Source organism: Diadema antillarum, unplaced genomic scaffold, assembly GCF_040938485.1.
Source record: "Diadema antillarum isolate AM-2024a unplaced genomic scaffold, OU_Dant_1.0 scf00000065, whole genome shotgun sequence".
In the NCBI taxonomy this organism is placed as follows: Eukaryota; Metazoa; Echinodermata; class Echinoidea; order Diadematoida; family Diadematidae; genus Diadema; species Diadema antillarum.
This window is the reverse complement of record NW_027270954.1, coordinates 3,702,276-3,729,160: the sequence shown is the minus strand read 5'-3', so window position 1 is coordinate 3,729,160 and position 26,885 is coordinate 3,702,276. Positions and strand designations below refer to the sequence as shown.

General features: G+C 38.3%; 2 protein-coding genes across 2 annotated transcripts in view; one reads left to right on the top strand and one right to left on the bottom strand.

Moving 5' to 3' along the window:
- LOC139716479 (uncharacterized) overlaps nucleotides 1-6,458 on the bottom strand; it is a 152,301-nt gene extending 145,843 nt beyond the window's left edge. The window contains exon 1 of the mRNA XM_071628023.1: nucleotides 6,317-6,458. Coding sequence (XP_071484124.1) covers nucleotides 6,317-6,397 — 81 coding nt within the window. The 5' untranslated portion in view covers nucleotides 6,398-6,458. The remainder of the gene's footprint in view (nucleotides 1-6,316) is intronic.
- Nucleotides 6,459-16,517: 10,059 nt separating this feature from the next.
- On the top strand, nucleotides 16,518-24,060 carry LOC139716406 (N-alpha-acetyltransferase 20-like). The gene is made up of 6 exons (XM_071627952.1): nucleotides 16,518-16,659; nucleotides 18,657-18,681; nucleotides 19,160-19,250; nucleotides 21,111-21,246; nucleotides 22,085-22,221; nucleotides 22,928-24,060. The coding sequence occupies exons 1-6, from the start codon at nucleotides 16,607-16,609 to the stop codon at nucleotides 23,011-23,013; spliced, it is 528 nt and encodes a 175-aa protein (XP_071484053.1). The 5' UTR covers nucleotides 16,518-16,606; the 3' UTR covers nucleotides 23,014-24,060.
- Nucleotides 24,061-26,885: the final 2,825 nt, after the last annotated feature.

Here is a 26,885-nt window from a genome sequence, read left to right as displayed (position 1 = left end):
GCACAGTCGTTACATACGTTATCACATACATTTGTAAAATCAGTACCAGGTAATCTTGGACTACAGTGTACACACACACACACACACACACACAGGTGCATACACAGAAGATTACACAATGTACATTTTTATATGACATGCTCCTATACTACATGTAGTAACAAAATCAAGAGTTCAGTATTAAAAGTGAGAGAACCATTTACATGTACAGGAGTGTGCGACAGAGCAAATAATATGGAGCCTTCGTGCACTAGCAATTCAAGTTGCCAGTATGATGATCCAACCAGGTGCCCTACATGCTAAAGATTAGAAGTTATCACTACTATCTTGCTGTCTAGAGTGTTCAATGCCAGACAAAAATAGAAACATGTGCATTTTATCAAAGTAGCATCATGAGTGTAGTTCAGGTACTAAAAGGTTAGAGACAAGATACCTTTTCATTATTTTCCCAACAGAAAGATATTGTTTCTAGCCTATTGCAGTGTATGTAATCATTTTTTCTTGGGGGGGGGGGGGGGGGAGGGGGTATCAATAGGAATCTATGAACACTTCATTATGTACAGAAGCTCATTGATTTAAATTTGTCATGCAATTCTAACAATTTGAATGGTGCAACTCATCAGTATTATATTACACACCTGTAAGTTGCAGATATGGTGTATAGGGCCTATCAAATAAAACAAAGAAAAACATGTGAGAAAGAGATAAAGGTGTGTGTGTGTGTGTGTGTAGAGGGAGAAAGAAATGATGAGGTAATAGCTAACTCTTTTCAGGCACATCAGCCACTGATCACTAAGGGATCAAACCAGAAATAAAATATTTTCTATGACATCCTGCAGAGTATAAATGCCTAAAAATGGAACAAGATCCTGCAGAGTATGCCTAAATGGAACAAAACTCTGTAGTTTTCTAATCAAAAGTAGGGACTTTTCAATAGTGCAAGTATAACCCCCAATACATGGTCAAGCAATTACTGTATGCCAAGGTTTGATGACATTGTTTCAAATCATGAGCTTGTACTGGACAGAGTATACCAAGAGGATATATTAGAACACTTTATAAACCAATGCTTCTGCCAGCCTTGAAGCATGTCATCTGTGAGAAACGAGAAAGTAATACTGTTATTGAAAGCAGGAGACTGAAGCCATATTACCAAACTGTCAGACTTCGGACATAAATGTCAATAGACGCCTACTGCAACTTATTAAGGTTTCTCACTTCAACACACAACAAATGGAATAAAAGATATCACAAGAAAATAACATTCTGGAAATCTGCCTTTATCTCTCCCATCTCACTATATATACAATCTCTCTCTTTCTCTCTCATTATTAGTTGAACTGAGCAGTGGAATAGTGAGTATAGGACCTACTTTTAATGGGAAAAGCACAATAACAGCAACAAAAATACTAAAATTCTATGAAGTAGGCCTACTCAGCACAAGATCACATGATATGTGAGTGCAGTGAGGCAGTTTTGGACAGTTTGCACAGGATTGTCTTCAGAAAAGCCTTTTATCTTTAATATCAAGAGCATAATGGGGAAAAAAGATATCTACAATCCTTAACAAATTAACTTTTCCACCTCCCTATATTACTGTGCCCAAAACCCTAATGGCTCTACTCTCCCCTCCCCCAAATAACAATAATAATAATAATAATAATAATAATAATAATAATAATAATAATAATAATTATTATTATTATTATCATAATGATAATAATGATGATATAATAATAATGATGATAATAATAATAATAATGATAATAATGATGATAATAATAATAATGATAATAAGACAGTCCAATGCAAATGAATGGGGGTGGGGGGTGCTATGATCCATAACTAAAAGTGTGGGCGGAAGAGACACAAACAGGTGGATTTTTTTAAATGTTTAATAAGAAATATAAATGATAATGAAGCTATACATGTATGAATACTTAATCAAGCATAGAGTAACCTTTATGATGGAAAGAAAAGATATTCACAATCCTTGACAAATTATAACTTTTTTCCTTCCTTCGATTCATCTGTATGTTAATAGATTATATAAAATAATACTTATAAAACCTAATGACTATGATCTCCTCCCCCTAAATAATAATAATAATAATGATAATGGTGATAATGATAATAATAACGATAATAATAACAATAAGGCCAAGTAAAAAAAGAAAGTAGTTTCTCGTCCGGGTTTTTTGAGCAAGGCGATGAGGGAGGTCCTTACTATTTGATATCTTACTATTTTTTCAAGGATCGTCAAAATGAAAGTAATATGTGTTTCTCGTCCGGTAATTCTGAGAAAGGTAACGAGAGAGGGCTTTACAATTTTCTATATTCAATTTATGAAATGAAATATCACTCTGGTAGCTGTGTTATCGCAGGTCCCAAGTGTACGTCTTGCCTGCACTCTGTGCATTTTCAAACAAATAGATATACAAGTGTATGTGCCATACTTGAAATGAAACTTCATGCATGCAGAAATACATTTGCTTTTTCTTTCCACTACAGATGCCAAGGGAAAATGACCATCTTAATACTGGTATTTAGTGTTGTAATGGCTTTTCTTTTTCTGATACCAGTGTACTTGCAATTCTGATGTATTGTGCTATTAATTGAAACAGGTATAAAACATGTCTTTCAACAAATGTACGACTGAAATTCCATGATATTCAAAATACTGCTTTATTTATTGGTGTTTGTGACTTTTTGTGTCCACACAGCTGGTATGTATATCTGCAGTTCTTCACAGTACAATTGTAGCACATTCAACTGGAAACTGGCTTGTACAATTGCAGATGGATGTCAAAATGATACTGATATGGCATTCTAGCATTAAACGTTTAAAGATGTTTCTTCATGTTCTAAAAAGACATTTGATAATCACTCATTATTTGGATGATGAATGATTGTATAACAGTACACAATACAGATGATACCACTCACGGCTGTGTCCGTGAATTTACATCGTGAAGAAAAGTATCCCGCAGAAATACGAGACAAACCAGAATCCGTGGAAAAGTTATTTATTTTGTAGATACACCCATTTAATAATTCTACATTTGCTGGAAAAGCGCATTCTTTTCTCTTCAAAATAGAATGTATCGCCGTGACAGACCAGGGGATGGGGACCCTGGACAGCTACAAAACACGCACACTTAGCCGATATACGGTGCGGCACGGCCACTGCACTGGCACCAGGGAGCTCCCTCCCTGCTGGCACCGTACCTTCCGACACTGCACACGCATGCACATACTAGTAGCCACAATGACATGAAAATGTATACAAACTCGATACCGTACAATCTTCACAAGCATTTGCACAGTACAATACATCCGCTTAGAATATCAGAAACGGGGAAAACTACGAACAACGCACGAAATATGCGTGGAATATCAGCGATTGTTCGCAAAAATGTTGCCGCTATCGCGTTCACGACGTACCGAGTGCGCTGTACATCACAGTCGTACGTAGGCCGGCCCGCCGCGCCGCCCATCCAACTACAGTGCAGTTCGACTGCTTTGTGGGTCATTCCTTCTTGCCGATCGGCCGAGCTCGCAGTGTGAAATGCATGCGTTATTACATACGCACTACACACAGAAGCTACTGCTGTACTACAGTCTACAGCTAAGTAGAGGACGCAAGGCGTAAAAATTAGAAATGAGACGTCACGATTGGTAGGTGAATTGTCGATCTCTTTTTTTTTTGACGGCCGAAAAAATAGTAAATATCAAAAAAGTCGATGCGGCAACTGAAAATCGATGCGGGCGGGGAGCGGGCTGGGACGAGAATTATGAATTTCTTGGTATTTTCAGCGCCATTTTGAAAATAGTAAATAGTAAAAAAATCGATGCGGCGGCCAAAATCGATGCGCGCGAGGACGAGAAACTGGTTTCTTTTTTTACTTGGCCTAATGATAATAATACAAGAATAATAACAGTCTTAAGCAGATAAATAGGTGGTTCTATGATCCATCAAACATAGTTGGGTGTTAAAGACAAGCAAAAAGAAGGGGGCAAACCAAGGTGAGAATAGTTTATTTTTTCTCTTATAATGTGGGAAAAGAAATACAAATGAAAAAAAAAAAAAAAAAACCGAGGTCCCGAGACCCGTGGATTCCCACGGGTGCCTGGAAGCACGCGCAAAGGGTAATATCAAAGTCACAGTGTCAAGGGTATCTCCCCATTTCGACGGCAAGAATCTGTGGGCAAAACTTTCGGGGAATCTCATAAGCGTTTTTAGTCATTTTCCCCTGAATTTTTGTTTTTGTTTTGTTTTGTTTTCTTGCGGGGTTGGAAATCTGTGTGTGTGTGTGTGTGTGTGTGTGTGTGTGTGTGTAAGGAAGGAAGGGGGGGGGGGTGAGGGACAACAAGACATAACCGTTGAACGACAATGGGTGCTGCTAACCCCTCGAAAACTCAAGTTCTATAATGAGTGGCGGGAAGATCCCAACCCATGGACTGGATCGCGGCATGTATTAATATTAAATTTCTGGGAAGGGTGGTCATGGGTAGAAGAGAGCACAATTTAATGAAGGAATGAGAAAACATTTATTTTATTTCATCAATAAAAATTTGGAAAATCAAAGATGAAAAAAAATATAAAAGGCCCTCTTCTTTTTGCTTGTCTTTAACACCCAATTATGTTTGATGGATTTCCAGGGGTGCTGCTTGTTTAAAAGTAAGCCATTTGCTGGTAAAATAAGACACTTTAGGCACTTACATTTGAATTTCTTTTTTCATCGTACAGAACAGAGATACCACTCTGTTGACTCAGCCCGGGTCAGGGCGCTCCCACAGAAACTTGTTATAACTGTGTGAACTAAGGAGCACCCCAGGTTTAAATAGCTAGGCCAGGTAATTCGTAAGGAGGTTGTCTAGAACCAGTTTCCACGGCGATGAATGGCTTAGCTTTCGTTCTCATTGGAACATGTTTTCACTTCACATACCACACACCTTATTAATTATGAGCATGTGCACCAGGTGAATTGGTCTACTCCACCTGTCATATCATCCCGTATATGCACTGCATAGCTACAGGGAACAAGGGTCTAGGATTAGGAATGTAGAATCAAAATTTAGCTACATCCAGCAGTAGCACGCAGTCGTCAGCAGGCAACAGAGCATCATCAGACTCCAGAGTGAAATTGATTTCACAATTTCACAAGTTGAAGTCATTGAAAATGAAAGCATCTTCCATTTAAGGACGACACACAAACATGTTATTCGTGACCTCGTAATATGATGTATTCCTCGCGATCGATGTCGGCGAGCTGCCGCCGCGGGTCAGTTTGGCGACTAAATTGTGGTCTTATTGTATGAATGCATCCGTCTGCACCACAGACCACTGGACTGTATAAACTGGAAACAATGAGCGTGTTTCTACTGAGCGACGAAAATTCGAGGTGATACCAGCCGATGTGTGGTGATACCGGCCGATGCCGGCCGATACCGGCCGATGCGTGGTGACACCTCGAATTTTTCCTTAGTAGAAACAGATCGGGTAGTGGCCGATGCCGGCTGATGCGAGGTGCTCCGTCGTCCATCTAGAAATCTATTGAGGTGGTCGATGCGTGGTGACGCGAAGGACGATTCTCAGTAGAAACACACCGGGTAGCGAAATTCGTGGTGTATCGGACGTCTAGAATTTCTCCCCGCGCTTTTCAATCGGTTCGTCGCACACACTCCTTCGACACGTGTACAAAATACATGTGTACACACAGCGACCGTGTTCGCATCATGGTTTGTTTGTACCAACTCGCTTGTGTACGTGTTATAGGCCCTATACGTTACGTTATATGTGAATTGTGGCATTCATCGTCTATTGTTCGCGTGATTAACAGCCTAACTTATTGCATTACTAAGCCCTCATCACTTACTTTGATTTGCTTTGATTTAAAATCGCGAGAGTACCACATTAGTATGTCGCAGCCTTGAGAAAATCTCAACAGCCCCCTCGATCGCGCGTGACCCAGTCTGTGACTTAAAAATACCTGACTTCCGGAATCGCTGCATTTGCACGTCACCTTTGCATCACCTCGTATTTTATCGCTCAGTAGAAACAGCTCGAGTGGTCGTAAAATACGAGGTGCTGCGTTGGACAAAATTCGTGGCGATGCCAGGGATGTGAGGTGCTCTCAGTAGAAACACGCTCTTAGACCCTAGTATTGCGGAATGTGGCAGTGTGAGGAGACGGAATACTAGTAGTAGGCTCAGTACCGAAGCTCCGCACAGCGAACACGTACACCCTCTCCCTCTAAATCCGAGCCATTTTTTCCCTTGCACAATTATATCGTTACAGTGAAATGCCACTTACTTTCTCGGAAGGGCTGACAGATCCAGAAACCGTGGATTTTTGTACTCTGCAGGCACCTTTTGGAGAATATTTACTTGCCATATCTCCGACTTTTAGTATTCCAAAGAACGACGATATCGCAGTACACCCAGCGGACTACGCGATACGGCGCAGCTGCATTAAACGCACGCACGAGATATATCATGCGGAGAGTATTCCGGATAGAAGTAATACCGTACCGTACACCAATGTACATCAACGCGCGTCCGCGCGTACAGCTACTAGCTCGAGGTAAAAAGAAGGTCCTCGTACACGGGATAACGACTTTGCGCGCGACTGCTACGCAATACGTTGATCGGTCAAGTAAAATGACGACAGTCGGGCGCGCGCGTGATCCATGTGGCTGTAATCTGGGAGAAAATACCACAGAACTCAAGAGTTCTGTGGAAAATACCCGTTGCTGTTGTTCACAGCAACGGGTATATTTTGTCAAAGGGGAAAAGATTGTATTGCGCATTTGTGGATTATCAAAAGGCATTTGATCTGGTTGATAGGTCCTCCTTATTATGGTCTAAATTAATAGCAAATGGTGTAAATGGTAACATTATGACAGTGATATATAACATGTATAATACTGCAAAGTCCTGTGTTAGGGTAAAAAATGTCCTGTCGGTGCTCTTTGACTGTAATATTGGTGTTCGCCAGGGAGATAATTTATCCCCACTTCTTTTTGCTATCTATTTTAATGATCTTGAATATTTTTTTGAGTCGTCGCTATAAGGGTCTGGACTATGTGGCTGAACAAATAAGAACAAACTTAAGCGATGATGATATTGAGGTTTATTTACGAATGTTCATATTGTTATATGCAGACGACACCATCGTAATGGCTGAAAATCCAGATGACCTTCAGAATGCTTTGAATGCATTGTATGAATATTGAATTCATGGCTTCTTACAGTTAGGTATTCTCTAGAGGGAAAATTAGAAGTAAACCTGTTTTTACTTTCGGAAAGAGAGTTCTTGATATTGTTGATGATTATGTTTACTTAGGGGTGACCATGAATTATAATGGTCGTTTTAGTAAAGCAATTTCTAAACAAGTTTGTAAAGCAAAAAGAGCTATGTTTGGTGTTCTCAGTAAAATAAAGAAATAATTCAATTTGTCTGTTGACAATTACATTGCGTGTGAATTATTTGATAAATTAATTCTCCCGATAGCATGGCAATGAAGTGTGGGGGTTTGAGGACATTAATCAAATGGATATTTTTCATAGGAAATTTCTGAGAAATATTCTGGGAGTAAATAAATCAACAGCAAGCTGTATTGTTTATGGAGAAACAGGAAGGTACAAACTTTCAAGACTGTCAACATGAGGATGTTAAATTTCTGGTGTAGATTACTCTCTGGCAAGCAAACAAAATTATCATGTATGTTATATAGATTATTGATAAAAATGCATGAAGATGTTGATAATTTGTTTCACTCTAGATGGATTCTAGAAAACAGTGGCCTGGGAAGTATTTGGTTGAACCAAGGCTATGTCAATACTATGGATCCAGAAAACTTTGGAGTTGCGAATGAAGGACATAGATACTCAAAATTGGTACAGTAGTGTCAATACAAATGGTCAATGTATACAAATTATAGGATATTTAAGAACCATAGATGCATTTGGAGCCCTATCTGTTTCGACTTGATTATGTAAAATGGAGGAATCTCTGTAAATATCGTTGTGGAAATAGCCGCCTCCCTTGTGTTAAAGGCCGTTACACAGGTATTCCAAGAGCAGATAGGCTGTGCTCTCTCTGCAACTTGGACCTAGTTGGAGATGAATTTCATTATTTTTTTCAATGCACATATTTTGACTTGGAAAGGGAAGCTTATATTCCCTCTAAGTATACCGAATTCGTCCAAACACTTTAAAAATGGTCACTTTTGCTCAATACAAAAAAGGTAAAATTATTGTCCAATCTTGCCAAGTTTGTCAAAATTATCCTGCTCAAGTTAGGTAATAAGTCTAATTGGAACATGCTCATTTTTGTACTGGGGTTGTGGTACTTCTCCTATCGCTATGGCACGTCTTTACATTGTAACTATTTTGGAATGGTGCCCATGCATTAACTATTCAATTCCTCACTTTTGGTATTCATCTGAAAATTCATGATCTCATTTTCCACTTACCATATACTGTATATATGCCCAAATACTTTATCCGTGTATTTTGAAAATGGAATATCTTTGTAGCTGTCAAGATTAGCTGAATTTTGAAAGCTAGTAACAGATCTATATAGCCTAATTACTACAACCCTATAGAACTAACCACCTTTTCTTTTTACACGACTGTTTAAAAATATGGTACACTACAGAACTACAGTGGTAGCTTGTTACAGCGAGATCTTCTGAACCTGGAAATGTTGTTGTATGTGTGTACATGCATAATTATATGAATACACATGTTTTATGTATGCTAAAGTATATACACACATATTGGGTGTACATGGGTACCTTGATGTCCTTTTTGTGTCAGGCATCCCTTTGCATCGTGTTTTCAATGTACTTTATGATTATTATATTTGTTCATACATGTATACGTTAACATCATGTTTGTTGTATTTTACTGTTACAAAGGCATTGTAAATTTCTCATACTCCGAAAGGGGTCGCTAGAAATTGTTCAAATCAACTTCAAACTTCAAACTTCACTAATGCGCCTGTTCCCTGATTATCCAGGGAACTTTACCTCCAGCTGCCACGGGTACAAAACAGTGCAAGGTCATGCGAAACGTAAACTGTGATCCGCAGTCAGTTCATATTTGGCGGATAACTAGATGGCTTTTTACACTTGTAAATTTTTGCTTAGTCCCGTACCAACGGTGGGGCTAAGGGGGGGGGGGGCCCTTAGCCCCACCGTTGGTACGGGACTATCCTTAGCCCACTTTCTGTTTACACTCGTTTTTGCCAAAGTGGGCTAGCCCCACCGATAGTCCGGTACTATCTGGCCCTGCAAAATAGCAGGGTTAGCACCGCAATTGCGGTGCCAAGCAAGTGAGTGTAAACAGAACGAAAAAAATAATCCTGGGCTAAGCGACGGAGACGAAGTCCGACCCTCACTGACCAATCAGAAACGAGGTAATCAAGTGCTGCCAGTGCGTGCGTGTACGTGTACAGTACACAGCGTAATCATGAATATTCATGTGGTTTGGAAAGTCCGGGGCTAAGAAATAAGAGTGTAAAAAGGTCAGTTTTCTCCTTAGCCCCGGACAAGAGAGTACGGGACTAATTGGCCAGTGTAAAAAGCTGAAAAAAATTGGTACGGGACTAACGATAGTCCTGGGTCAGAGAAGGTCCGGGGTTAAGAAACACAAGTGTAAAAAGGGCTTAGTTGATAGGAAGCACATGTTTCGGCGCGGCGCGTGCTGTAGGCTTTATGAAAAAGCATGTGTGGAAAAAATTTATATTTCAAGGACAAAGTTTAATTTCATGTCTCTGCAAACGCCAGACCAGTATTACAACGATCTTATAGTAACATGTAACTTATTCTCTAGTAAGACAATAACTCGGTTTTCTGATACCACGTGTATATACAGTATACAGTCAAACCTGTCTATTCTATAGCGACCACCCAAGTGAGATGAACGGGAATGGCCGTTATAGACAGGTTATCCGATATGGGTCTGTGGCCCCTCCAGACAGGTTAAAAACTACCGAGGGAAATAAAATCGGTGACCGCGTTAGACAGGTGGCCGCTTTTGGCGGCGGGGGGGGGGGGGGGGGGGGGGGGTTCAGTAGCCGCATACAGCAGGTGGCCGCTAAGGCAGGTTTGACTGTATTCATACTGACTCTGGTCAAATTCTGGAAAAGCATCTTACAAATTTGGCACGATCGGAACCCAATGACGTCTTATATAGAAAATAACAATGAGCACATTCACTCATACGTGTTACATTTCCAGGACAGGACACATCTATTAAAATTATCAAATCAAATTGTGTGACTCTCCACTGAATGAATGAATGAATGAATGAATGAATGAATGAATGAATGAATGAATGAATGAATGAATGAATGAATGAATGAATGAATGAATGAATGAATGAATGAATGAATGAATGAACGAACGAACGAAAGAACGAACGAATGTAACGCAATGACAAGTCGTGTACACGTTTACAGTCATAGTCAGATAAAGGCAAGGATACTAGGAACCAGAAAATAGCACGAATGATATAGTCAAGTCTAGCTGTCATCTCTTCACAACTTTATACCTTATGTACAATTTTAAATCTGGCAGTTTTCTTTCAAATGCAACTACGCCCCAGTCTCAAATTCTGATATATAAATTATGACTGATCATTATTTGGAAGTTATTTGACCAACCAAATAACAGAAATGTTGAATTTTCGTCATTTTTTTTAACACGGTCAATGGAAAATTTGTGAGGTGATGTCATCATCAGCTCATATTCATATCAGCTGTACGAGAACTGTTCTGCAGAAATCAGCAAAACTTTACAATTTCATTACTTCCTCAATTGTTATCCGATTTTGATCAAATTTTCACTGTTGTGGAGTTTTTTACGGACGTGAATTCCTCTATAATTACTTCCACTGGAGGGGTTAGAAAGGAGCAAGGAGGTGAAACATACAAACGGTATAAAGGACCAAATACAATCACTTCAGAGCCTGTAAGATAGGTACACGCCATAGAGATATATTTAGTATATATATATCTCTATGGTACACGCACAAATAAAAGTTTGATCGCAAAATGAGTTAACTCCATGCATTCTTCTGAATTCGATATACCGGTATTTGCGATTAAAGGGACTGTAGAGTACTGGTTGAGGTGGGGATTCATGTTTTGAACATTCCTAAGTGAGATAATGAGCAACCTCTTATGAAATGTGAAAGAGCATGTAATTTTAAGAGGGATTCAACGTTTATTTGATGAAAATTGGTTTTCAAATGGCTGAAATATCCAAAAAAGTGATGATAATAATAAAAGGTGACAGACCACGCCTTTTATTAGGATCTCTTTGTTTCACCTCGTTTTTGGATATCTCAGCCATTTCAAAAACGATTTTCATCAAATAAACTTTTGATGCCCCTTAGAATTGCATGCTCTTTGACATCTAAGAGTGGTTTCTGAATATCTCGCAAAAAGTTGAAAGCTAAATCCTCACCTCAACCAGAACTGTACACACCCTTTAAAGATGCTTAAAACATAGAAAATAATAAGAAAGAATTAATGTTCGATTTTTTTTTCTCATGACTTCAATATTATTCCTTCTTGTGTAACTTAGTGAGATATCTCACTAGAAAGGTTTTATTTTGCTTTCTAATGATAACGAACTTACTTCATATTCTTGCTTCATTACTTATACTTTATTTTCAACATCATTTAATGAATACACGTATCATGCATAGTATAGCCTTCTCAATTTATAGTTTTTACATTACATTTCGATGTATAGGCCCAATTGATTTTATGTTATTGTTTGTAGGCCTATACTGTGGACTCTTTGTTGAAAATGCAATCAAACTGTATCCATATACGCGTAAGGCTGTAGTCAACAGTACAAACTCTCCTCTGGATTATGATAAAACAGAATGGATCGACTCAACGAATGAAACGGTAACTGTCAGGTATAGGCCTACAATAAAAAAAGTACAGAAAAGCTCAGAAAGTCATTCAGCAAAGTGGATTATTACATCCCTTATTTTGCCACGCCATATGACTCTATTAATAATAATCCTCATTGAATATTTGAAGAGTTTGTTTGCAAAAACCGATAAGTTCATATTTGCCAAATGGAGATATTTGCGATTAAAGGTCAAGAAATATAAAGAGAATAACAAGAAAATTTTTGCTTCATTTGACCATAACTTCAAAAATGTACCTTTATAATGTAGTGACCAATATATCATTTAAAAGGTATTATTTTGTACTTTATGACACAGAGCGTACTTCAAAATCTTCAAAAATGGACTTATCGGTAAGGAAATAATAAGAAGACCACTTAAAGGTTAATTCACGACAATAATTTCTTCACATTTTGGTCATTCAGCAAATTACAGCCAAGAAAACCTCCATTTCATCCATTATCATATTATTGTTAACTGAAATTGGAACAGAAAAACATGCAAAATCTGACAGTCATGGTTGTCCGTTTACGGTTGCCATGGCAACCAGCAATATAGGACATAGCTGAATAATATATAATGTTTGCAATAACATTTTAGGAAAAGTCACTAAATTTGGTTGAAATTGGGTAAAGGGCGTAGGAGTGGCAGATGAAAATAAGGTAGGGGCACAATGCGCCCCCCCCCCTTTGGGCTTTATAGGGCTAACTTACCTGAAGTTGTTGTTGTTGTTTTATTGTTTTTTTGCTTTTTCATTAGTATATATAGGCCCTATAGTTTAATGTGGCCCACTTTAGAAATATTAGGAACAGCGCGACGGGCAAATGGAAGAAATTCATTTGAATTAAAGTTCATGTAATGCAAAACTTGCATATTGTAAGCAAAGCAAACAAAATGATCCATATCGGGACTAATGAAACAGAAAGAAGAAAGCAGCAGTACAGATCTCAGTCTTCTTTACACAATTTGTGCGTTAATCGGGAAGTCAAATATTTTAAGCCTCTGAGTCTTTACAGGCCAAAGAAATAGTTAAACAATGCTTTCGGTTTGGTATATTTGAGATGCATAGATGCGTTGTATATAAAGTCTAATGAGTGTATGAATTGAATTACCAATGTCATTAAAAATAGATGCTGAATGCGTCACAATACTAAAGGTGAAAATCAGTGGATGACCGCATATTTACCATACTAAATTTTCCTCACAGATAGCATCCTTTTAACAAACCACTTAGAGACTATAATTTATACGAGGAGGATCATTAATATTCGTTTACAGACGTTAACTCTTAGTGGGCCTGGAGACATGATAATTATTTTCAAAACGTTTTTTGAATTCTTGATTTCAAACAGAGTCCATTTAATGCCCCAGTCACATGTATGTAAACACGGATGCTCAAGGATCTACACGGTGATCCGGGGAAATCCGGGGACGTCCGGGGAGATCCGGGGAGATCCTGGATTTTGGTATGACTGTACACACGGTATCAACACAGCAGCTACACGGGTAAGGCCGGAAGAGCGCGGCGTCTACACAGACATACACGGCATCTACACGGATCAACACGGCATCTACACGGCAGCCACACGGACCACCCCGGGGGTGGTATTCTGTAAGCGCGATCCTTATTTCGATCCTAGGAGCGCGCGTAGGACAGAAAATAGGATACCCTTAGGACAGGCAAAATCGGTATTCTGTAAGCCTGTCCTAAGCCTATCCTAGGACAGTCATTTATGAATAATGAATATTAATGAGGAAAGACAGGACACGCCCGACGCAGTATCTATAAGCCAATCATCTGGCTAATTTTACGCAATGCGCGCCCAAGATCTACATTGCTCAAGAGTGCGCTTCACGCAGCTCTCCTGTGCGAGGAGTTAAAAATGTATTGTCAGTCTAATGTTACAGTTAAGAATACAATTTCGATTATCAAAGCTTTAGCACGCACTTAGCCCACCATAATAAATGTAGACCTTACGAGTTCCATTAATTTGCATTTAAAGTTTTTGCAGAAATTAGCTCAAATTTTGAACTTTTGGAGGAAGTTTGGGTAAACTGGGATATCATCACTGCATGCCAAACTCCGCCCTTAATTCAAAGTTATTATAAAATATATAAGATTTTCTTAAATATAAAAATAATAATAATAGATGCACACATACACACACATACACACACACATGCGCTCACATTATTTTATGATCGATATGCTTGTAATAATAATGTCTTGCTTATAGTTACTGTTTGTCCCACTTAAACCAAACCAATGTTCCATTTCTCCCAGGGAAAAAACAAACAAACCAAAGACAACACAAATACGACACTTACAGGAATATAGCGTAGCAACCCGTTATGTGGCTAGCATCAAAAGTCTTTGGGTCCGATTTCACATGTGTGCCCCATTCTAAATATCAGAAAGTTATTCGAGAAAATTCATCAAATCACAGTTTTTTTGTCCCAATTAATTCACCCCGCTAGCTCTCCCCTATCTTTTACATGGTGGGCAATGATAACAGAATAAATAAAGGAGATTACTGATAGATTAAACAAAGATATAAACACGGAGCTACTATACTGTAGCTCCATGATATCCTTGTATAAACACGTAAGTTCACTACATTTTGAAAAAAAAAAGTTAACCAATGCACGAGTATAGACTGTTAAGTCACCGGGTTGCGTCACACACTATGCGTACGTCTTAACAATAATGTGTGCGTATGGATCGTTGCGTTACTAGTACTTTTTCATATTCTACACGCGACCTAGAAGCGCACTGCGTACGTTTCTTTTTCTTTGGTTACTAGATCTTCATAGCAACGACTTCGAGGGTCACGTAATGAGGGCGGCGAAGGTAGGCTACTTGCACTGCGTCCGCATGACGTTCGGGCCGACGCTGAGCATAATGATAATGATAACAACAATAATGACAATAATGATAATGATAATAATAATAATGATAATGATAATGATAAAAATAATAATAATAATAATAATAATAATAATAATAATAATAATAATAATGGAAATGATAATAATAATGATATCAATAATGATTATCATTGTTACCATATTGATAATTATAATAATAGCTTTTGTTGTTATTGTGTACATAATATACTTTTGATTTATTTTGTGCCGAATTAATGAAGTGTGAATTGAATTGAAAATGGCGAACAACAAACAAATAAACACATACCAGCTAGATAAAGAATACAATTGTTTCGAACATTGTAGACTGCAGTTTTAGAATTATCATTATGAGAGGAACAGATAACTCTGTTATACGATTCATGTATTTATTTTCTTGTTCATGAACATACAAAATAAGAGACAGTAGGTCGTCAGTATGGCCTATATACGCAATAGCCCGGCATAAAGCGCCAGAGAAAGATTGCCTAGAGGCTATCCTTATTTTTGCTCCTAAACTTGATCCTACTTGTGCTTACAGAATACCACTTATCTTACGATCTCATTAACATCTAATTATATCTAATTAACATATCAAGTTACGCCCCTATCCTACGCTGGGAGAGAAATAAGGATCCCTGACGTCACTATCCTATTTCTCCTCCTACGCGCGGTGTTACAGAATACCAATCGCGTATTTAGGAGCGAGAGCTGTCCTAGGATCCTTACAGAATACCACCCCGGATTGCTTTGCCAACACGGCAATCCCCGGATGACGCCGAATGTTTTTGACCTCCAAAAGTTGCCGTGTTGGCCTCCCGGCGTCAACACGGATCCCTCCCCGGATGAGATCCGGGGTGGTCCGGGGTGATCCGGTATGTCCATACTGCTTGTGACTGGGGTATAAACAAAGCATAAAGTTCAACAAATCACATTCGACCATTTTGTTGGATAGAGCAGTGTCTCTCATATGCTCCATATGAAGCACTTGCCAGATTGCCCGAGTAAGTGAAAATCAAATTCGAGCAAGTGTGGGCAAGCAAAAGGTTTGGAAGCCACATTTTTTTTTTTACTTATTCCCCCCAACAAATCCCCACAGTCAACTATATGCAGAAGCCCAAAGATAATGGCTGTTTAGTGATGCGACACACTATTGTATCTCATTTCAGCACACTTTCCAACACTTACGTAAAGAAGCTCCAGTGCAATGCAATGGCATCATTTGATTGGACCAAGTCTGTTAATCAACATGCGCTGTTTACTCAAATGCTTATGTTTTATTAAACCCTTAATTTACACGTGATTTTCTATATTATTTCCTTATATTTTGGACTTTCTTTTCTGGCAAATAAAATTAATATTCGTTAAGTGTTTCACAGTAAATTTGAAAATCTGCTTGCCCGACTGGGCAAGGAGTAATATAAAGTTATGTAGCACCTTGTAAATTGTTATGTAGGACCTAGTGTATTTGATTGCCCTTTATCATGGATTGTTGTTGTTGTTGTTTGTTTTTGTAATGTAAGGAGAAGTGGAGAACATGTGGGTTCTTGGTCACAAAAATCGCCCGTTATTTTGGTTCGCGTCGACGGGTTTGGTTTTGCGCTAATTCTTTTCGCTAGCTCCCTCTCTTGTTGATTGTTAAAATAACAGTGGTCCATCAGATCGGTACATGGTGCAGGTGCACCGACCTGCGACTTTTCACAATATTCCTGATGCCAAAACTTGACAAGAAGGCTTTAATTTTGGAAAAGGTTGCAATATGACAACCATACGGCCATTCACGTGTGACGATCTGTTCAAGTTCAACAATGTGTAAGTATTTGTACTGATAATTACGTGATATAGCATGGAATCTTTGGTAATCCTTTAAACCACAGTTAGTTATACTGAACGGTCCCACACCTAGGCATTTGTGCTGTACAGTGTGGGTGGACGGTGTGACATCCTATCCTTGCACTTGTTTACCGTCTTAACCTTTGTCACTTTTTCTAATATAAAGTTTACTTTATTTCAAACATGCAACTGTTTAGAAGAGATTACATTGAAGAGATAACAGTGTATTTACAGTCTCTGCCATTGTAGACACCATCTAATTTTACAGTGTATAAAGTAACTGCGTCAGTAAGCGGCCTTGACCGAAAGATCGGTCTGTATCTGTCCGTCGGGGAATGTTCCGCGGAGACTGCGTCTGGCTTCACGGATCCCCTCCGTATACAGACCGAAGTCAATGATCCCAGCTCCTGTGTGGAGCAACGCGCACAGATCGAACGTTACGATAAACCAAATTTCAGACAGCTTTTTTTACATTCAAACAAGTTTGACATGACATGACACATTTTGCAGCGATATTTGGGGTTAATTTCTCACATTTTGCAATCGAAATACTCACAGTAACGCGGTTATAATGCAGAAATTTTATCCATATCGCAACATCACCGTTCGCTAGCTGTAGGTCGCCATTTTGAATCTGTAAACCAATCACATGCGAGGTACTTTATTTAGTAAAAAAAACACGTAGAAACTACCTCGCATGTGATTGGCTAATAGATTCATACTGTATGTTTCTGCAGTTTGAACGTGACGACGCGACGGGCTGGTTGATGTGTGTTTTGCGTTGAAAATTCTACCGAAATATTGGATTATTCATTAATCTGGTGAGTGTAGTCTATTCTTGAATAGTTGATTTAACTATTCAAGCTTAAATTTGCCGACCTAGGGCCGTGAATTAGACGCAATCGAGAAGGGTGAGGTACCTCACCCAATTTTCCATAGAGACAGTGGTTAAGAACATCCACACAGCAATGGGTACTACAACCTTCCGTCTGTCTACGGAGGACAGCGTTAATGGCAAAATACAAAAGAGTCCTCCGGACAGATGGATCTTTCTGTCTATAAGCGGCCGTGCAGCCGTTCGCGGCAGGTACAACATACACGGTAATATACCGCTAAACACAGCATTGCACTGTTACATGCACACTACACATATACTAACACACTAGCAATCAACAAAAACCAACCGATAAAATGGGCACGATCTCTGACGAAAGTGAAATTTTCTCACCTAAATGACAACATATCGCATCCAATATGAATTTTTCGGTACTTCTTAACATAACAATTAAGAAATAATGATCCAAGAAACTTGATTTTTTTCTCGTTTTCCCGATGCTCATGGATTTTGAAAACATATCCTCACATAAAATAGAACTATCGCGAGCCGATGTGGGCCGCCATTTTTGTTCGGAAAGTGGAGGTTACCATCGAAAAAAATCAGAAAAACACGAGAAAGACATCAACAACACCGCCAGAATTGCGATCTTGTTTGCGGCCAATGCATGTGCGCCCGCTATTTTCACGTGCTTTCGCAATGGGAATTGGCGCTTACGCAATGTTCGCGAGACATGTGAAGGCGTTCAGCTAAAGATCGCGGAGCACGCGCGTATTGCATAGGGATTGTACATCGTGCCGCAAGCAGAAATACTACGTCGCATATCGCCCTTATCGGCGAAAATTGTGCCGGGTTTTGCCCTGGTAAATCATGAAAACTGCGTCGGTCAATGGTAAATTTCTTTTATGAAAACAATTGCGTTAATGAATAATCTTGTCTATGATATATGAAATGGTTGAAAATAATTTGCCTGATTTGTTTATTAGTTGGAAAAACCCTTAACAATGCTTAAACTGCCGCAAACGGGATATTTTACTCTAGTCATGGAGATGAACCTGACTCCATTTGTTTATAGGCAGATCGTAAAAATTTGATAATCTTGATTGATTTTAATGAAAGTTTGCCTTTTCTTTTACCCCAGGAACATGGACTATCTCACAGAAACTGTATCCTTTTATAAACTGCTGATACACTGTATATATGGTTTGGGGGTATGTTTGTGTATTAAACCTTTTACTATGTACTAAATTCTTCTTCATTAAAGAGAGAGAGAAAAAAAACCTAATCATGAAACATAAGAAAGAGAATTGTAGTTGTCAACAGAAATGAGGAATATGATGTGCCAAGGTTCAAGAAAATCGTGTTCTTGAAATTGAATGAAATTTTGTGTCTTCACTCTTTGGAATATGAGTTGCATTGGTGTCTGTTGAATATTGCCCTTTCAAACAATTGAATGAAATTATGATGACGATAAAGTGATCTTATGTACGTGCCGAAATACACTTGTGTAGAAGAAGTTTGATGTGATTTCATTTTTCATTTCACCACAGATAAAAAGTGTACCTTCAGTGTGATAGCTCATTTTTAATGGAGTAAAAACAATGACAGACATTGACATTGCCTTAACCACTCTAACCAAACCAGTATGGAATTCCTTTCTATCTGCAATACTTGGCTCACTGGCCGGAATATGTCCAAGTGTGTGAAGCACCAGGTGGACAAATAATGGGCTATAGTAAGTGATTTGTGTTTGTTTGTATATATAGTGATTATTACATAGTGCACCTTAAAAAGTCAGTGTGTGAGGATCATCTGACACATGCAATAATAATTGCAATAAAGTATCTATCAAAAGAAATACTATACTATGTGAGTTCCAATCAAAATGTGCAGTTTTCTATGCAAATTGGGTCTCCTTTATGATTATAAAGTTAGCCATGTACATTATGGCACTTCATCATCAACTGGTGAAATAATCATTGCTGTTACGAAAAAAATGGAGCAATTAATCACTGTCAGATCAAAGAATTGCTAAAAATGATAACACATGCATAAAACTGAAATGTGATTCAACAAAAATTTATAATACTGAAAAGAAACAAGGCAAAAGGGAGAGTATCCAAAACATTTCAATAATTGGCTGTTTGCACAAACTGTGCTATGCCTTTTCTGGTGTCAATATTTCATAAGACTCTAGTTTTTGTTTTGAAACTTGGGCAAAAAATGAAATGAAATAAAGGAACAACACAAAACAGTCAAACAAGCAAAGAATTGGGCAGTGAAACCTTCACACATTTTGCTGATAGCACTGAGAATACTAAAGGACTTAAATATCATATTAATCCAGGATTGTATGATTAACAGATATTTGAGCAAGTTTTAGTGAAAAGTTTTGATATCTCTCTCTCTTCAAATCCTTAATCATGCCTTTAACTGAAACAACATGAATGAATGAAACGAGAACAAGAGCATCGTCTTTAAGTCTTGGAAATCATTGTTTTACCTGTAGATGTTAAGAAAACCGCTATATAAAGCATACAGTGGAAACTCGATATAACGAGATGGTCGGGACCGAGTCATTTTCCTCGTTATAGCCGATATCTCGTTATATCAGTAGGCATAAAAGAAGGCATAACATAAAGACATTAATTTGCACATGTGGGACTACCCATCATATTTCAATAAATAATGATAACTTGATATTGTGTGTGAGGGAATTACTCACCTTTATGGGTAAGAAGATGTTTTTCGCCAAGGAAATCCAATCAAGAATGTGTTTCTTATTAATTGTAGATGTTTGAATTTGTAAATTTATATAGCTTGCGATTTTATCAAGATCGTCTGTGGATTGGTATGTGGTTATCGTATGGGTGTGTGTTGTGTGGAAAGCTTGAATATGGTCTGCACAATGCTGTGTGTGTATGTGACATATTCTGTATGTACACTATGACTGCGTGTGTGTGAAGATGGGGAATTCCCTACGTAGAAGGCCAATCACAGCATCAGATTGCCTCACACCTGCTAAACGTCATGATGGTGTCATGTATACATATGGCCGTCCCACCACATTTTCTGCATGTATCAGTGTGCGCACATACACACACTTACACGTACAACATGCAGTGCTAGCTGGAGTGCACTGAAGAAAATCATTATGTGTGTACAAGACAGTTTTTGGCGCATCAAGCTTTACAATCTCGGAAGATGATAGCACAGGCGAAGTAAAGCTTTACCGAAGGCATTTTGCTTTACCTCGCTATAGCAGGTTTGATTGACTATGTTTTTCTTTGTTTGGAAGTCACAAAATTTATCTCGTTATAGCAGTTATTTCGTTATAGCCGATCTCGCTATAAGAGTAGCATTTTACATAGACTTGTGTGGAAGGAAATTTGGGACCGGGAAAATTTCCTCGTTATAACCGATATCTCGTTATAGCAGTGTTCGTTATACCGAGTTTCCCCTGTATTATGTACTCTTAAATGTATGCTGTGACGAGAGACAGAAATGCAGTAAAACCGCATGCAATATTTAATTCTTGAAATAATTATTGAAAAGTGTGATGACATTAGGCAAGCTTTGTTTCTTCTGTTTCAAGTCATGGGCAAGGCTGAAGGGTCCGTTGCCCAAGAGACATGGCATGGTCATGTGACTGCGCTCTCTGTGGCTCCCGAGTACCGCAGGCTTGGATTGGCGGCCATCATGATGAATCTCTTGGAAGAGATCTCAGAGAGGTTAGAACAAAAACCATATCAAATGCCAGAATTCTGAACTACATGTAAGTTTATGACTACTGTACATCTTATTTTTTTAAAAAGATATTTTCATAGTTTGCTAAGGTTTGAAACACCTTGGTACTAAATACAAGCATATCTGAACAATACTTTTTTCTTGCCTCCATTCTGTCTTTCTGTCTCTCCCTCTCACATACACTTATATTGATATTAAGTTATTCTAGTTTCAGTTTCTATGTGGTTTATTAACTAAATTCTGTAGCACATAATAAATGCTTGATGGGGGTTGTAGAGATTCAATAATCATTGTCCAAAGCATGAAATGATATGCCCCATTTCTATTATAGAACAAAAGATAATTTCTTTCTTTCTTGTATTTTGTCATTTATTTATTATTACTATTTTTTAAAAAGAAATTTGACTTATTATGGTCTATTCAGTCATGTACCTTGCTATCTTTCTGTCCTTCTGTTTACTATTAGGTTTGGGTCAAGTCTAACACCCATCCATTTTATACATGTCACAGACAAGGCACATTTGTTACAGCAGCTTGGTAAAGGCACTGAAAAGCAGTAAACCTTTTAATGTGTATCAGCAGCAACTTTTCCTGCACCATGTCATGAACAATGTGATAATGTTGAGACCGATACATTGTACTGAACAGTTTCACAAACTCTCCTTCTACTAGTCATTGAAGACCACAGATGCCAAACATGTATGTATATAATTCTGTTAAAAGTGGTTAGAAACACTTGAAAGGTAATTAGTGAATGTGTTTAGACTGCACACTGCATGCCCTGCAGTACCCCTCTTAATTTCTCGCCGTGATCATCTGCAGGAAGGACTGCTTCTTTGTGGACCTTTTTGTCCGGGTCTCCAATGAGATAGCAACGTCCATGTACAAACGCCTCGGCTACACAGTGTACAGGAAGGTGCTGGAATACTACTCTGGAGATCCTGATGAGGATGCCTATGGTAGGTTTGAAAGAGGTTATTGGATGAGGATATTGAGCACCTCATAATCATCAATATTGGGATGCTTGCAAATGAGTAGCCCTTTAGCACAAATTCTCCAAAGGGATGATATAGTATTGGTGGAGATGAAGATCGGGCTTTTAACTTTTTGCGAGATACCTAGAAACCACTTATGAAATACATATATGTAGTACAGAGCATACCATTCTAAGAGGAATTCAAAATTTGATGGAAATCGGTTTTGGAATGGCTGAGACATCAAAAAGCAAAGTAAAACAAATACGAATATAACATGATAAAAGGTGGGTCCCACCTTTTATTAGGATTGCTTTGTTTTGGATATTTTATCCATTTCAAAACAAATTTTCATCAAATAAGCATTGAATTTCTCTTGGAATTACATGTCCTTACACATTTCATAGGAGGTTTCTCGTTATCTCACCAAGAAATGCTAGAAACCTGAAGTTAGGTTTCAACCGAAACTATACAATCCCTTTACAGTCCACATATGATGTGCTTCAATCACATGTATGCTAGCAAGCTTTGTAATTTCAATCAGTAAAACAATCTTATCATGACAAATATCATGGATATGTAGTGTAGACCATTACACACTAAATGACATATTTTAAAAGCAGGAGGAATGTTGATTTGACTCTTCATTGTGGTAATATATTTCCGGTTTCCATTTTCTGTGTGATTGCAGACATGCGGAAAGCGCTGAGTCGTGACAAGGAGAAGAAGTCGGTGGTGCCGTTGAAGCACCCGGTCAGACCCGAGGAGGTGGAATGACAATGAGCCGGTGAACCGTGCCTGGAGCGTGACCGCAGTCTGTGCCCCCCTGACGGCACAGGGCCCAGTAAAATCTCTGCTAGGAATGCAGACATGCATGCAAAAATCAACACTGACTCAGACCCTGCTTGCAAATAGATGCTCATCACACAAACAGAAACAAACAAGCAAACATTCATCTACTGGCAAAGGATTTAATCAATTAAGTGCAAACTTTTTCTTGTCCTGCAGAGATAATTTCCTTCTTCCATATTAACTCTTTTGGTGAAGAAGAAAGGAAAAGCTTGCAATCTGTAGCTGACATTGTCATTACTGCAGTTGAAATACTGCAGTTGGTACTCTCAATGATGTAATTGATTAGTGGCTAAGATATTATCTGTAGCTACTGGTTTCGATTTGATATGCAGAAAAGTCTTGTGTGTAGCCATCTCTTGTGGTGCGTATGATTTTTGTCATGAAAGACGCCTTGTTTTCATAACTGTGAGAATGATATGCAGAAGCTTTCAGTTATTAGTGACAGGCATAAAAACCTTTCAGTTCAAGATGACCACCCGACATTATCAGTTTTTATCCAACAACTACACCCTAAAGTCTGTTAGTACCTCAAGTAGGTGATGGTGGTAATCATTATCACAAGCATCATTTCTGTGACAATAATAAGGCTGCATCACCACTGAACGTTAAGGAGGGAGACTCGAAAAACTGTTTTGTTTCTCCAGCGCCATGTGTGTGGTCTCCTCTCCAGAATCTTGTCATCCGCATGAGTTTCCTGAAACGAATTCATGAATATATAATAATTTGCATATATGCATATTCATGGTCTTATGGAAACTACCTTAATTACACTCATCATCTGACTTTCTCGAATGGTGAACAAGGATTCATTACTGTTGTGTTGGGCTGTACTTACGATACCCCAGCTTGATGTGGGTTGGCGACATGAATGCTTACAAGAGATGAATAACATCACCACAAAAAATTACATAAGTGAAATACCACGCTCCAAGTTTGGTTCACCTAGATGCGCTTGTATGTATATTTTTCTTTTGTCATTGTTATTTGTAAATGTTCTTTGTAAATGTTCTTTGTGCTGTCCTTATTTCTGATTATAGCCTTTGCTATTCTCCTCTCTCCATAATTGCTAATGGACATGGTATAATGTTCTCAGTCTGTGCCCGGCAATAAAATTATAGCATTGCCAGTAATAGCGCTTATGTGTAAGTTAGTTCATTATTCCATGGCATGTTGAGGGTAATGTTGACAAGATTGTTGAAGATACATGTGGAAGATGATGGCAGACAGCCAGGCCTCTACTAGTCATCAAATGATGAAATGACTATTCGTAGAGATGTTGTGAACATTTGCTCACTGACGGGAAGCTCAAATATCTTATGTTGATTCTTCCCGGAACATGGCAAATGCAGCGCTGGACACTGGCACTGGTCTTACAATCCAGGACCAGTAAAAATCACTGTCGGACCAGTCACTTTTTCAGAAATGGACTAGTAAAAATGGAATAACTGGGTACCTACTGGTCCGACAGACAGGTTGGACCAGAAGAAAAAAATGGGCTAGTGTGCAGTCCTGCCAAATGTATTGTGAGTGACAAGTAAAAACATGGATAAAAAGTTGTCAGCATGGTTATAGCACTTATCACTGGGGTGACAAGACCTTGTATCTCAAATTCTGGTCAAATTTTTTTTTGTTTGTTTTGATTAATGGTCAGATAATCAGTAACATGATTTTCTGTCCAAATCTTAGCTGTCTTACCCCCAAAATGAAGCCACCATGGCATGTCAAAGGAAAGACTATTCCATTTGATGTACATGTAGTGCTTTGGCTGCCATGTTTTTTGCTCTCTTGAACATGTAACATTTTGTAGATATGCGGTCTTGTCGCCCTAGCCATGTTATGCACGCTACATCTCGTCACACAGTTAACCTTGCTTAAGTTGACCTCACATGAAGTCGAATAATATCCTAAGAGGAAGGTCTTTTCAAGTCCTCTTCTCTTTTATATTCTATTGATTCTAACCCTAAAAGGGCCGGGGGGGGGGGGGGGGGGGGGGGAGGGTTGAATCAACCCTCCCCGGTCACAGAACAAGCCAAAAAGCCCGGCCTGGTTAGGGTTAATCCCCCATATTTTGACTTTTGTCAAAGTCGAAGCTATTTCTTCAGTCCAAATAGATTCGAACTTGTGCAAGGTTGACTGTATTTTTTTTTTTTTGGTGCAACTGATTGACAAATTGCCCTACATCGAGGTAAATAAGCACCAAATTGATCAGAGTTTTAGTAGTAGCCATGATAAAAGAAATCATGGGCATACGTGCTTGAGCAGAATTTGAACCAGACTACACTTTGTATATGTGTTTTCTCTTGATTTTTCATAACCAGTTATTCTTTTTTTATTGGACTATGATATGACAATAAAGCATGTTAACGCCATTAGGTGCTTTTTGTGTATAATTCAGTACATGTATTGCTTGCCTAGTTTTGGAATATGGTTTGCTGTCTGTTCTAAAGTTTGTATTAAATGACAGAAGGTTCCAAATGAAGGTAGAAAAAGCAAATCTAATGTCATAAAGAATGTACACAAAAAGTTTTTGAACAAGTCTGAAGCTGTGAATGATCCAATGCCAAACAATTCTTCATGCAGTATTTAAGATCCTTTTTTTATTTTTTATTTTTTAAATTTGAAAATAAGTCTGCTTCTTCATGTCTCTCTGACTGTCGGTGAATGCACCATTTGTAATAAATTAAGCTCAATGAACTTGTTTTCACAAAAACTTTTGTGGACCGATTTCATCTTCTGTACAGGGGATTGAACTGCTTGGGATCACTAAATTTATTCATTATTTTGGGTATCTTGTTTTAAAGGTAGGGAATCCCATTTGCATGCCTTAAATGAAGAGTTGTATAAATACAGTGGTATGTTGAAGAGAGTATCATTTTAGAAACTCCCATAAAGTATTGAAAGTGGAAGGTAACATTTAGTACATTTTTATTGACTGTTAGATTTGAATTGAATTTTTTTGGGGGCTCACCGTAAATTCCAGCACATTACTAGGCTACCTTTTCAGACCCATGCACTGCATGTGTGTCCATCATGTATATTTTGTGAAGAAAGTTCATCAAGACTTACAAACATTTCTATATACATTCTTGCCACACACTCTATATGTTATTACATCAGCTCTCATACTTTAAGATTTGTGTTTATAGATAAAAAAATACAGAAGACTGCAACAAAAAGGCTTAAGTGTGGCTGACACACAGAACTACTGAGTAGTTGAGTTTTGTGCATTGTTCAAATTGTAGATAACTGTTGACTTCCAAATTTCTCAGCAGTGGCCTAAACAAGTCCCCTGAGGTTCATACCTAATGTTTTGCTGCATTTTGGGAGGTCTGTAAAAGGTATCCCCTACCTTTAACAGGGATAAAAACAGAAACATATGAAATAAATGGGACCTGCAATAGTAGCTCTTTACATGTATATCATGTAACTCTACATCTGACCTTGTTATAACAAAATTCCACAGTTTGTATGTTTGTACCTGCCTCTTTCTTTGTGGCCCAGTTACATGAAGTAGTCATATATACATATGCAAATAAACTTAGTTTTGTGCTGGGCATTATAAATTGTTGTGATATGTAAATGAAGGTATGTGTGTAGACATTAAAAATGGACATTTAATATGTGTACTGAAGCATCGCCTTCAGAAAGATTTCTAAGTACACACTGACCACTCTCTTGACCATTTGTAAGAAACTTTCTTCCTTTTTAATTGGTCAGAAAGCAACAGGACACACAAACATACGCACAAACATACGCACACAAAGGCAACAAAATTACATATTTCACATTTGCAGTAG